Source organism: Alosa alosa, chromosome 6 (genome assembly GCF_017589495.1).
Source record: "Alosa alosa isolate M-15738 ecotype Scorff River chromosome 6, AALO_Geno_1.1, whole genome shotgun sequence".
Classification (NCBI taxonomy): domain Eukaryota; kingdom Metazoa; phylum Chordata; class Actinopteri; order Clupeiformes; family Clupeidae; genus Alosa; species Alosa alosa.
Window position 1 is genome coordinate 6409291 of NC_063194.1, and position 13325 is coordinate 6422615.

Sequence of the window (13325 nt, forward strand, 5' to 3'; positions counted from 1 at the left end):
TTGCAGAGAGTTTTTTTATATTTGGAAACGAGCAGAAGGTTCAGCAGATTAAAGGGTGTCGAACTGGTGGGGGAAAGTTGGAAGTATAGGGCCTCAATGGAGGAGAGGGCCCTTGAAAAGTGGAATACAGGGGGCACAACATTTTTACCAGGCATTAGTAATAACTTATATAATCCACACATAAAAAATCCAAACAACTCCATAAGTAGAGTCATGTGTAATGAAGTGGAATAACACAGGGAAGTATTGAACACGCTAAGAAAAAGCACTAAGGCAAGGAAAGGGAAGGAACGAGCTGAAATCTGTAAGTAGTTAGAGAGTAGTTATCCTTTCTATCTGTGCAAATTAATATAAGCTTGGTTAGTAGCCTACATATCTATGGGCTATAAAAAGGATTTTCATTACCAAGGTGTCACACAAAAAACATTTCATGATAGATAAAAGCAAAAAGCTCTCCCAAGACCTTTGCAACCTTATTGTTGCAAAACATATCAATGAAACTGGTTACAGATGCATTTCAAAACTTCAGAATCTTCCAGTAAGCAGCATGGGAGCCATTATCTGCAAGTGGAAGAAACATCACTGCATCATCAACCGGCCTTGCACAGGATCTCCTCGCAATATTTCTGACCAGGGATTCAGAAGGATAGTCAATTCCAAGAGCCAAGGACCACTCGGAAAAAGCTCCAAAAAGACTTGAAGGCAGCCAATTCAATTAAATTCAATTAAACAGTTCTGGAAGTAACTAAAGATCAGGATTCACAAGAGGGACCCCTGGAATCTGTTTAGAACAATGGGCCAAAATCACACCTGATACTGCGACTAATAAGTTTTGTCATACAGGAAATGTCTTGAAGCGGTCATTACAAACAAAGGCTTCCACAAAGTATTGAAGAAATTTCAGTAGGAACGTTCAATACTTTTTTTCCTGTGTCATTCCACTTTATTACACAACTCTTATGTTTGGATTTTTTATATGTGTTAATATAATGTGTGGTGACAATTTCGAATATAGGTTACTCACTGGAAGTTTAGGCTAATTACTAAAAAAAAATAAAAAAAATAAGCGTTCAATACTTATTTCCACCATATATTTATTTTACCTGAATATTTTAACTTACAAATTAAATGTCAAAATGAATGTCAGACGAAATGCAAAGTTTGACTGACTGGATTTTGTATACAAAACATAGTGAAAACTGTCTAGTTTGTTAACTACCACAGTCACGAGTTGGGTCGCGATAGTCAGTCATTTTTAAAAAGTGGGTCCCCAGAAAAAAAGTTTGAGAAACACTGGTCAAAGGTCACTCTCACTCTCATTTGCTAAAGAGCTAAATTGTTTACCTGCACGATTCATAAGGTAGTCTATCTTTTGTTTATTTAGTTGAGCATCGCTAGTGGACCGCTAATTGTTGTGCTGCTGGTGCAATGTCTTTCTCCAAGAAAGCCAAGTAGGCTAAGGTTACTAAAAACAAAGGCCAAAACAGGAAAAAGAGAGACATCAACATGAGGGGAAACAACTGCTAATGAACTTCTTTCCAAAGAAAGGTGAGCACAAACGTCAAAACACGAAATCCCATGGTGTTTGCTAGCTTGAATATCTCCGCAATCATTGGTGCTAAAACTAACTGAGACAACCCATTGGAATAGCGTAAAATACACTTTCATACGTTAGGCTAATGTGATGCATCTCGTGATCCAGCTCCATCACTTTCAGAAAGACTGCTTGATTCATGTCCTGTTGTAGGCTACATGCTGATCATGATCACTAGGCTAGTGGTTTAGGGCGCGATTTTTTTTCTCTCCCTTTCTGTTTTCGTTAGTCTTAACTTTTTTTTTTTTACTCAAGTAATGGATGGGATTTTTGATTTCGCTAAGTACAATACTTCACTCAAAATGTAATCAAGTAAAATAAAATACCGATTTTTATAAACTACTTAAAATACAAAATACACAGAAAAACTACTCAATACAGTAACGTGAGTAAATGTATTTTGTTACTTTCCACCTCTGTGTAAGGCAAACCTGTCCTGAAGTGCTGGCTAATAGCCTACGCACAGATATTTTGTGGCGAGTTTGCATTTTTATCAATAACATTGAGTTACAAAAACTGTCAATCTATCCCTGTAAATGAACATAGCGTATATTTTGTGGCGTTTTGTCTTCCATACAGTACAGGATAGGGCAGTTGTACACAATTAGCAAACACAGCCATCAGGAAAGTGACACAGAGGAGGGGATTGAAGTTGTCCGGAATGAATCACATTACGACCCTGTGCATGGGCAGGGTCAGCTCACAGAAAAGAGAATTCACTTGTCCAGGTGAGTCTTTTCCCCTCAATGCTATGACAGGTCTACCTTTTATGATCATATGACAGATGAACATTAGGGTCTCCAGTTGAAGGAGATCTGTGCAGTCACTTTTAACAACAATTTGTAATGCCAGATTTTAATCAGTTTAATTGACCTCCTTTTGTTACTGAATGTCAATATAGCTTTGTCCCTTTCAGTTAGAGATTTGCAGAGATGCTCATTTTTTTGGGTGACAGATGAGTTCAGATTTTTTATTTGATGGGTTCACCAACTGTCTCTTTATGTTTTATCATAAGATTGTGGTCTTTGACAGATTTTACTGGGTGCTAAAGCCATTTCCTTAAGCTATTCGAGTAATTAGGCCACTCTGTTGGATTATAACAACTGGTGGTAGACGAGTAGAGCAGTGACTGCCATTATCTTTGAAGTAAGTGACGGTGCAGTAATTGGTTTCGTTTTCATTAGAGTGGAAATCGTTGGTTTCTGTCCGACCGTCAATGTCTCAAGTTAACGGATGTCAACAGTGATGTCATTTTCCTTGGCCTTAACTCTGTAAACGTGTGAAAGACCATTCGCTCTGACAACTGTCGCTGATTTTTTCCCCCTTACGGAACTGCTTTAGTTTCTAAGCAACCCGCCTAACCATTTTGTTTTAGTTATGGGGCTGTTAAAGTATTGAAACCAAACCTCAAAGCACTCTATTTTTAACTTGGCTCTCCACAAATATGCACTCTTTAATGAAATACATTGTCAATAGCCAGTTCTGTTCAACTAACTGCTTTGCTGTCACAGAGAGAGAAAGAGGTTAAGTTAGGTGAGGCGCAATGATTAAGTTTGTTGGTTTTGACAACAAGTTCTGCACGTATTTGGTGACCTATCTTCGAGATCAGTTCGATAAAGCTCTTCAATACAAATCTGTTTAAGCACTTTAATTTGACTTTAATATATATATATATATATATAACCAAATATAACAAACCAAATGATTTAAATGATTTCAGTTTGCTGAGGACTAGTCTTCTCTCTTTCTACCTTCATCACTGTCAGCCTTTATTTTTTCTTTGATTGCCTCTCTTTTTCTCTCTCTCTCATTGAGCCCCCCATGCATAGTCACATGTTTTCTGTCTTCCTCTCTGCACGCTTCTTTTTTGTCTTTCCTTCCTGCACTCTGTCGCTCTCTTTTGCTCGCTCTCACTCTCTCTCTTCTTTAATCCAGGTTATGCTGACACTTTTGTTTGCAGTCAACAGTCAACATTTCATTTAGTTGCATCATATCCCCCTTAGAATGTACATGATCTTAAAGTAAGAAATTGTCATGACGCAGAAAGGGCTACAAACGTGGTAGAAATTTGGGCCTTGTCAGAGTGTCTGTGAACCGGCACTAATTGATGACGCATCGCGTCTTCTTCTCTCTGGGATTTGGTGTGTAGTTAATTGGAAGAACAGCAGATCGATTGCTGCCATCGCTACCTATAGGAGCTCGTCAGGGGAAACAGGCATGTGTTGCTGGCAATGCTGCTGTTATCCTCAACTGAAATGGTGGTAATGGCTGGAGAAGCAGTTGGGTGTGCCTCTGGAAGCATGTTTTTTTTTTTTTTTTTTTTGTATGTGTCATGATGAATACATTTTTATTTTATGTATATATACATGTTTGCATAGATTATGTATAATCATGAGAATAGTGCTCTCCACTCTCTCCACTCTACATGACCTATACATGCCTTATTATTTTGTACTGCAGAATCCTCCATTTTAATTTTGTTTGATTGAGGGGTTGAAGGTTAACTGTCTCTTGAGAACTGATTGCTGAACTCATTTACCTCTGCCATAAGCAACCAGTGGTTGTGACATTGTTAGAAGTGAAAGTCTTATTAAAAAGCATAGACAAGAGTCAGCTAATGGTTGGTCAAAGCTCAATAACCTTTCTAAGTTGTACTGTATTGTTCCGGTTGGTAGCTATGTTATAGCTAATAATTTGAAGAATGTAGAGACAGAATAAGCCTTTACAGGATTACGAGGACCCCCACAAAAAATACAGAGGTCTGGAATTGACCCCCAATGGAGGGTTACTTAGTTATGCCTTACATGTAACGTACATAGGTTTGTGTCTCTTTTCTTTCGCTTTTTCTTTCGCTTTTTCTTTCTCGCTGTCTCTCTCTCTCTCTCTCTCTCTCTCATCCCCTCTTTCACTGTGCCTACATCCATCTGTAATGGTATGTACTGTATGGTATCCCCTGTGCCAGAAATACTCTGAGATGTAAGCTCATTTATATCATACACCACCAGCCATTGGTGTCTTGTACCATGTAAATGTATACTTCTGCTGCTGCTGCTGCTGCTTTTTCTATTGGCTGCTACTGTTATTTCTATCTCAATCATGGTGTGTGATGACATTTTGCAGCAAGCTTCCAAGCTGGGCCCGTGCCTTCGTCCCACGTATTTTTTACATCACGGAAAAAGCCTGGAATTATTATCCCTACACTCTAACGGGTAAGCCTAACAGCCCTCACCATGGGAGCCACTGGCCTGCACGGCCATTTCTTTTTTACAAGCTTCACACTGTGACATTTCTGCCACCTGAACAGCATGGAGTGCAATTCAAAATTTTGTGGTGTGCTACGGCTATGTTATATTTTAAGATTTTTACACAATGCGATTTATTATCCAGTTCATTGTGTGGAATGATTGATACTAAAAGTAATTGAATGGTGTAATGACATTTATAATGAAAGTGAGAAGGACTGACAGCATGCAGTAAATGTGGTCACATGATGTGGAAGACAGGGCCATGTGCATAGCAGTACCGTGTGCTTAGTTACCTACCGTTGAAGCTTATGAAACGTCTGGCTTCAGTTGCTTAGCTGTAAATTGCTTTGGATGAAGGTTTCTTGAATGCCAAATGCTTATACACTCATCTTGTGTCTCTTTCATGAACCCCAACCAATTTTTTTCTCCTTGATGTTTGGGCAACCTGATCCAGAATACACAGTAAGTTGGCGTCTGAGATTGGAGCAGTAGACTGTTGTCTTGTTTATTGCGTATGTTGTGTATTTGTCATGCGACACCACATCCATACCACGTGCTACATGTTTCCGCTCGCACGAAAGCCAACTCCACGTCCTGCCCGCTAGATCGTGTCAGTGGCTAAGTGGCAGCCAAAATGTTTAGCGTGATTGCAAAGCTGGTCCATAAATCAGTGGGGTGGGGTGTCGCAGAGATCTTATAAATGTTTATGCAGTCCATGAAGTGCCGTGTCATGACAAGCAATTACAGTTCACCCCCATCACCAGCTGTGAGCGGTAATGACATTACATAGGGGTTCTGCCGAGGAAGGGGGAACCATTACTATGAAAGCATTTAGCCAAATGGGTCTCTCTGTCTCTCTCAATGAGTGAGTGAGAGAATGTATGCATTCTTTGTGCAGAAATCTGGAGGATGCTTACTGTATGTATTGCATCATTTTGATATCTAACCAGTCACTTAACACTTTGAATGCCACGCTGTTTTCGGAAGCTTTGGCCCAGAGTGCCAGCAATCTAGATCATTGTTGACGATTTTTGTAGAGCCACAGCGTATTCTATGTTATAGCTATGGAAACATACTATGGCTCGTTTGAAAGGTGAGACTTTAAGCTCGCAGTGGATACAAACCGTTTATTTCTACATGCCTCCCAAGCTAAACAGTGGCTAGTTTTCATCAAAATCCCTGTTTTTTTTTTCTGGAAATGGAGATATATCGTCTTTTATGAAATATGTGCTGTTTGAGCCTGACCCTCTTCTGACACTTACATTTCTGGGTCAAAGGACTTGTGTAAGATAAATATAGTTTTTCTGTTCACAAAACCACCATGGGGTGGTGGGGGGGGGGCTACAAAACAATAATGCCACATTTCTACTGCTGTATGGCTCCATAATTCCTCCTCCTCTTGATTGATAACAACGTCTGTGTCGCTATTGCCCTCTTGCAAGCGCAACTCGGCCTATCACCCACTCCGCTCGGCCTGGCCCGTGGTGGAGATGGAACTCTGGTTGCCAACCGTTTCGTAAAATACGGAATCGTCCCTTATTTGAAATTAAAAAGATGTGTTCCGTATTGAACTGATACGGAACGCATATTGTTCCGTATTATTGAGAATCATCTCAGTGCAAATCCGACAGATCAGTATAACACGTTAGATTATGAATAAAGAATATATTATTAGTATGAGATAATGGGAAACCTTGCTGCTGTCATTTGTCCCTCTCAGTTTGTCTGTCATCCCTAGCCCAACAGAGAATGCACTTTTCGTTAGAGCCAGTGTGAGTCACGACGTAACCTACGCTGATAGTAGCGTGTATCTTGTTTTGACAGATATCCCACTTCCTGAGATCACGGCTTTGTTGTGGCTAGACAGGCAGCAGCACAAGAGCCATATGAGAGATGGCAATGTCACTGTACTCACATTTAAACAGTGTCTGAGAATGATGTACGTGACATCTGTCAGGAAGCAAATGTAAATGTACTTTCAGCTTTGTGCAAACCAAAAGCATATTATACTTGTGACATTGGTCAGACAGTCATCCAGAGTAGGTACGAGACGCAGGGACCACAAGATCCGTACACTTTATGGGGCAACAGGCTACGTGCAAACCTAAAGCATACGTGGCATTGGTCAGTCAGCCAGCCAGAGTAGGTAGGGGACACGGCGGGGACCAGTTACACCAGTGGTTTCCTGTGTAGAGAGAGTTTGCTTCAGTCACTGAAAGTTTTTCTCTAATTTTATGTGGAGGAGAAATGTCACGAGCAGTAATAGGCCTACTCAAACTAGAAATGCAAAACGTGATGTTAAATAATATAATAGTTAAAACAGCTGCACGATTACGGCCAAAATGATAAACATGAGTATTTTGATCAATATTGAGATCACAATTATTTATCACGATTATTTATTAATTTTAGTGACAAAAATATGTTTTTCCCTAAACATATTAGACTTGCCATTGTAACCTTTGTTGTTTGGAACCTGCGCGGTTCAGCCCTGCACTCGCCCGGACTCGACAATCGAGCTAAAAGCCCAAGCTACTAGCTTTCATGCCAGCAGCACTATTGAGGCGTCGGGGGGTGAGGTGTACCAACATTCCACACGTACAGCTAAGCTGGCATCTGTTACACTCACCCTCCTAAACCTCACTCCCAATCCAGGTCAGCACTAGAGATGCACCGATTGCAATTTTCTGGGCCGATTCTGATTTTTCATAGAGTTTGACCTGCCGATGCCGATTCCGATTTCATTTCTTCTAACCATTTTATAGCACACACACAAATAGTTATTTTCTATCTTTTCTTTGATAGAACATTTTAATATAGACGTGTAATCAACGTATCAATGATGAAATGGCTGTTAAAAAAAATGGAACCGGTGAGCAGACAGATTCTTTTTCAAGTCTAACTTCAGATGCAGTAGGCTATCAAAATATGGATTAAGTTAAGTTATGGAACACTCATTTTATGCTTCTCACATCCAATATCCAACTAAAGATTTAAGAACAATTTTCATGATACATTTGAACATACTACCATGTAACATATTTTCATATGCATTGATGAATTTATGGGAGGGCGAGGGAAAAGTGGTAGCAGCCTAGGCTATCACGCAGGGGAGAAGTGCTAATAGCGATTAGGTGCTCCACCATATGAAAACAGTGCACGCCTGTTTTGCGGTGAAAAAATTAAATCCAAATTCCGGTTAAATGCATCAATTAGGCTATAGAAACTTTCAGAGACGACTGATTCAGTATTCAGAGTATCAGTTTTCTTCATTGTAGGCTACTATGTCAAAAGCAACTTTAACGTTTGTTTGCCTTTCTAATAGGCTATCGTTTGTTCACTTTCACGACATCCACTTCTCAATCTGCTAGACTAGGGTATTTTAAGGCATAGCCGCAGTCTACGTGCAGTAAATAGTTAGAGTATTTTTTTTTTCAGTGGAGTAGAACTACTAGGGCTACTGTATGTCGCTGCTTGTTGACATCTTTGATTATTTTGATATCGCAGTCGTTTATCTCCGTTCAGCAGGCTTGTGGTTCAGCTGTGGAGCGCATAAAATAGCGTCAGTGACGGCGGTGATGGCGATGTTTACGTAGCCTAATGAAGTGACAGCTTAGTAAATTCCACGCAGTAGGCCAATGGTAAAGCACAGCGTTTGCTGCATAGAAAAACTCACTAGCCTATTAGCGCTTTCTTTGTAGCCCTACATCCAGCCCTGAGTGTTGGCCTGGTTGCTAGCTTCTTCAAACTTTGCAAACTCAGCTGGGTGTTGTTACAATTCGCGCGCCGCGAGTGTATTTGACCAGCATAAAATCGGCATGTCTCAGACTGACCGGCCGGTCGCCGGTCATGGCCGATCACGTGAAAATCGGCCGATTCCGGTCACCAGCCGATCTATCGGTGCATCTCTAGTCAGCACTCTTGAGGCGTCTGGGAGTGAGCCCCCTTCCCCAAGTTCCTTATTTTCATATCAGAAAGTTGGCAACCCTAGATGGAACTCCCTCCTCAGCATGTTGGTCAGTCACTCTTTCTAATGTTTTTATTGAATATTGCGTTTTTGGCACTCAAAGTGTTAAGATAATTGCACACATGTACGTGACCATCTGAAATATATATATTTATATAAAAACAAGGGGATGGGCTGGAAACATCTTGCAAAATATTGTTAAATATCTACAGTAACTAGAAATTGTCAACTACTTTGTGCCACAGTTCTGACATAGTCACCAATAGGCCTAGCAAGACAATGAGGCAAATATGTGTCCTGTGGTCAAGGTGTGGTTGTACACAAAGACTAATACGTGTTTCACATTCTGATGGATATAAATGTTCCAATCCTCACCAGTGAATAACACAGATAGTTGCTGGGTCTAACATTTATTAGGTCCTGTTCTTCTATGTGTCTTTTTTGGTAGCAACACAACATTACCAGTTAACATATGCACAGACATTATAGATTATGTACCGACATTGTGAATTATAGTTTGCGAAGACCCATGTGATTTGTCAGGTCTGTGCTAGATCTGCACCAGTGTTCGCTAATGTCTGGAAAGAAGCTAATTTACTAAGATAAGCTAACTAACTATGTTAAAGCTAACTAGCTGCTGTCTGTTTTGTTTTCCAGTGTTCCTTTCTGCCAAAGTTCTCCATCCACATTGAGACAAAATATGAGAACAACCGTGGAACCAGTGACAATGTAAGTATAGCGGTTTGGAGTTGTTTTGACGAGATAACCTAGAAGCGGAGGCCAGATAGGAGCTTTCTCATTTGAACTCATTTGAATGTATCTGTGGAAGCATCAGTGTTTATCCAAAATGGTCGTGGTGCCGCTGCAGTCACACCTGGCCCATGAATATTTATGTCTGACTTCATCTTCTGATCTTAAGAAATACAGAGCCCTCAGATGAGGCATGAATTTATCACTGTGGCGCCGAGGCCCTTGTATATCTCACATTTTATGCCAACACTTTCATCCTTTTCCCTGCTTAGATTTTTGGCCTGGAAAAAGACAGCTGTGCTGTGGAGGTGGATGCCTTGGATATAGCCTACGATGACTTCCCCGAGAGGCACTACAACCTCTCGGAGGTATCACTAATGAAAAAGAGGGGGGGGGGGTGTCTGTGTTTTTGCTAACACACACACACACACGCACGTACACTCTCACAACCAAACCTTCATCATCAAAAAATGTTGTGGATATTCACTGTCTGAAGGGAGCCCCATTGCTTTAATTAGAGTGGAAAGAGTCCAACATGTGTTGCTTTTCTCCCTGGGTGAGGCGACTTAGCTGGGACTTAGCTTCGTTTACCCCCCCACACACACACACACACACACTCCACTCCACTCCAACCCCCCCCCCATCCCCATCACTCCTGGGTCCCTATGAGACCAGTAAGGTAAGCGTGGTGGTGGTGTTGCTAAAATGATGGCTATAAATCTCTGGAGTGGATCAGCCTGCGCGGTCTCGCATGATGTGTTCAGGTGTCTGCAGAGGATTTGAGGCTTAGAAGCTGTAAGGGAAAAGTGTGAAGGGAAGAATTACAATCGGCATACTTGTACACGTGAACATGTAACAGACTCAGCCGTATGTGAACAACAATCACATCTGTCACCGAATCCAACTAGAATTGTAATAGAGGACCTAGAAGCTCACATTGAGAGAGATCGTCCCTACACAGTGGTTCAGCCACATTAACATGCTATGACTAGCAGCAACGTTGCCATGCTTTAAACTCCATCATCCCTACTCTAATAATATATTCTGTGTGATCTATGCAGTCTGTGTTTTCACAGTCTTGATTGTGGATGAGGGTGATAGTGATTTTTTGATACCTCGGATACTTCAGGCCTCCCAGCTCTGGATGTGCTTCAGTCCCAGTGATTGTTAACCTCTGCTCTCCTCTTCTCCTTCGTCCGCTCCGCTTGAAGGACTTGAGGTGCTTCTCTTCTGTGAAGACTGACCGAGGGCCACTCCAGGAGGACTGGAGACAGACCTGCTCCCCTATTATGTGTTCCTACAAGCTGGTGAGAGTCCAGTTTGAAGTGTGGGGCCTGCAGACCCGGGTAGAACAATTCACCCATAAGGTATGTTCCCTTGACTCCTCAACATTATAATTATGTTTCCCATTGTAATCGTGTAATTTGTAATGTTTTGTATGGATGTGCGCTGGTGCGTGTTCCTGTGGATGAGAGAAGCAGGGTGTAGTTGTGCACCCACCCATATGACTGTTGATAATGCACTCTTAAAGTAACATATAAACAACTCACCATGGATTTTTGACCGGGTTTCTCTTGGTAAGTGGCGTAATGCATTTTAGGTAGTGTATGATAGCGATTTCTAGATAATGCGCTGGACTCCTCTTTAGGTCGTTAATTGCCACACCCTTTGTCGCGTTGTGTATAGAGGTTAGCCATTCTAACCTCTTGGCAGCCATTTTGGTGGCCATCTTGAAAATGTCCTCCTTCTAATGGTCAGATTGTACTAGATTTTTAGTATGTTATTTAGCATGTCCAACAGTACCAGAATCCATTAAAAAGAACCTTTTGTATCAATTTTTTTGACGTTGAACCCTATATTGACCTGCCTAATCTTGCACTGGATCATCTTCCTGAATCTCAATATTATTATCACAAGTGTGGGCAGATTACTAAGTCCGCATCAGTCAGAGGCTACATTCATTGTTTTGCCCTTGATGACATCACCAAAAGTATTGATTTTAGGCCTACAAAAAATATTTCGATATACAATATTTTTTAAACTACAAAAATACACACCTATAAAATATTTTGATACAAAAGCCATTTTCTTCAACCCAGTCAAATACAAATTACAAATATATGAAAATACTATTTTGTATTTGAAATATGTAATACATGTATCATAAATACTGCCATGTTATACCATGTTTGGTTCAGGAGATATAATGACAAATATAGGTTTAATTCAGTGATAGTGGAACATTTAATGGTTGCCACGGCGACCATTAGGGTTTTTTGACAATGGTTTTGTATCTGAAAATGTTCAGGGCTCCAAACTGTACAAGTTCACCAAGTTTCATGCCTTTGTGAAAGAATTTGACCTAAATTTCACATACAGCGGAGAAAATAAGTATTTAACATGTCAACATTTTTTTCAGTAAGTATGCTTCCAGAGAGGCTATTCGCATTACATTTTCTACAGACATTAGTATTAACTTAGGTAATCCACACATATTAAAAAATATAAACATTAAAGTCCCTAAGTAGAGTTATGAGTAAAAAAGTGGAATGCCACAGGAAAAAAGTATTGAACACGCCTACTGAAATTTCTTAAATACTTTGTGGAAAACCCTTTATTTGTAATGAGAGCTTCAAGGCATTTCCTCTATGACGAAACTAATCAGTCGCAGTATTCAGGTGTGATTTTGGCCCATTCTTTTAAACAGATAGTCTTTTAATATTGAAGATTCCAGGGGTCCCTCTTGTAAATCCTGATCTTAACTTCCAAAACTGTTCAATTGGATTTAAGTCAGGGCCTGAATTTCCTTTCTCTGAAACCAATTGAGAGTTTCCTTTGCTGAATGCTTTGGATCATTGTCCTGCTGGAAGGTCTAGCCATGTCTCATCCTCATTGTTCTGGTGGATGGCAAGATTCTCCCAGAAAAAATGTCTCCATTCATCTGTATGAATTCTGCCAGTACCATGAGATGAAAAACAGCCCCACACCGTGATGCCTCCACCTCCAAACTTCACTGTTGGTACGGTATTTTTAGGGTGATGCACAGTGCCATTTCTCCTCCAAATATGGTGTGTAGTATGACATCCAAAGAGTTAAATTTTGCCCTCACCTGACCAGAATACATTCTCTTAGTATTTCATAGGCTTGTCCAAATGTTGTGTACCAAACTTTCAATGAGCTTCGACATGTTTTTCTTCAGTAATAGAGTCATGTGGGGTGAGCATGCATAGAGGCCATGGCGGCGGAGTGCATTACCCATGATTTTCTCTGTAACAATTGAACCTGCTGCCTCCCAGTCTTTCTGGAGTGGTCCTTGGCTCTTAGGCTACACTTCTGACTATCCTTCTGACTTCCTGGTCAGAAATCTTGTGAGGAGATCCTGTGCATGGCCGATTGATGATGCAGTGATGTTCCTTCCACTTGCAGATAATGGCTCCAATACTGCTTACTGGATGATTCTGAAGTTTTGAAATGCATCTGTAACCAGTTCCATTGATATGTTTTGCAACAATAATGTTGCAAAGGTCTTGGAAGAGCTCTTTGCTTTTACCCATCATGACATGTTTCTTGTGTGACAACTTGGTAACGAAAAACCTTTTTATAGCTCATCAATATGTACTAACCCAGCTTACATTAATTTGCACAGATAGGAGAGATAATTACTCTCTAACTATATATAGATTCTAGCTCGTTCCTTGCCATCCCTTCCTTTGTGTACTGTTTTTTCATAGTGTGTTCAATACTTTTTCCCTGTGCCATTACACTTTTT

At 40.6% G+C, this 13325-nt stretch overlaps 1 protein-coding gene across 1 annotated transcript in view; it reads left to right on the plus strand.

Annotated features, from left to right (window-relative positions):
* LOC125295624 (cytoplasmic phosphatidylinositol transfer protein 1-like) overlaps positions 1–13325 on the plus strand; it is a 28285-nt gene that overhangs the window by 1693 nt on the left and 13267 nt on the right. Inside the window, exons 3-8 of the mRNA XM_048244970.1 lie at positions 2174–2322; positions 4715–4803; positions 5294–5301; positions 9464–9535; positions 9829–9924; positions 10768–10923. Of these exons, the coding sequence (XP_048100927.1) occupies positions 2174–2322; positions 4715–4803; positions 5294–5301; positions 9464–9535; positions 9829–9924; positions 10768–10923 (570 nt within the window). The remainder of the gene's footprint in view (positions 1–2173; positions 2323–4714; positions 4804–5293; positions 5302–9463; positions 9536–9828; positions 9925–10767; positions 10924–13325) is intronic.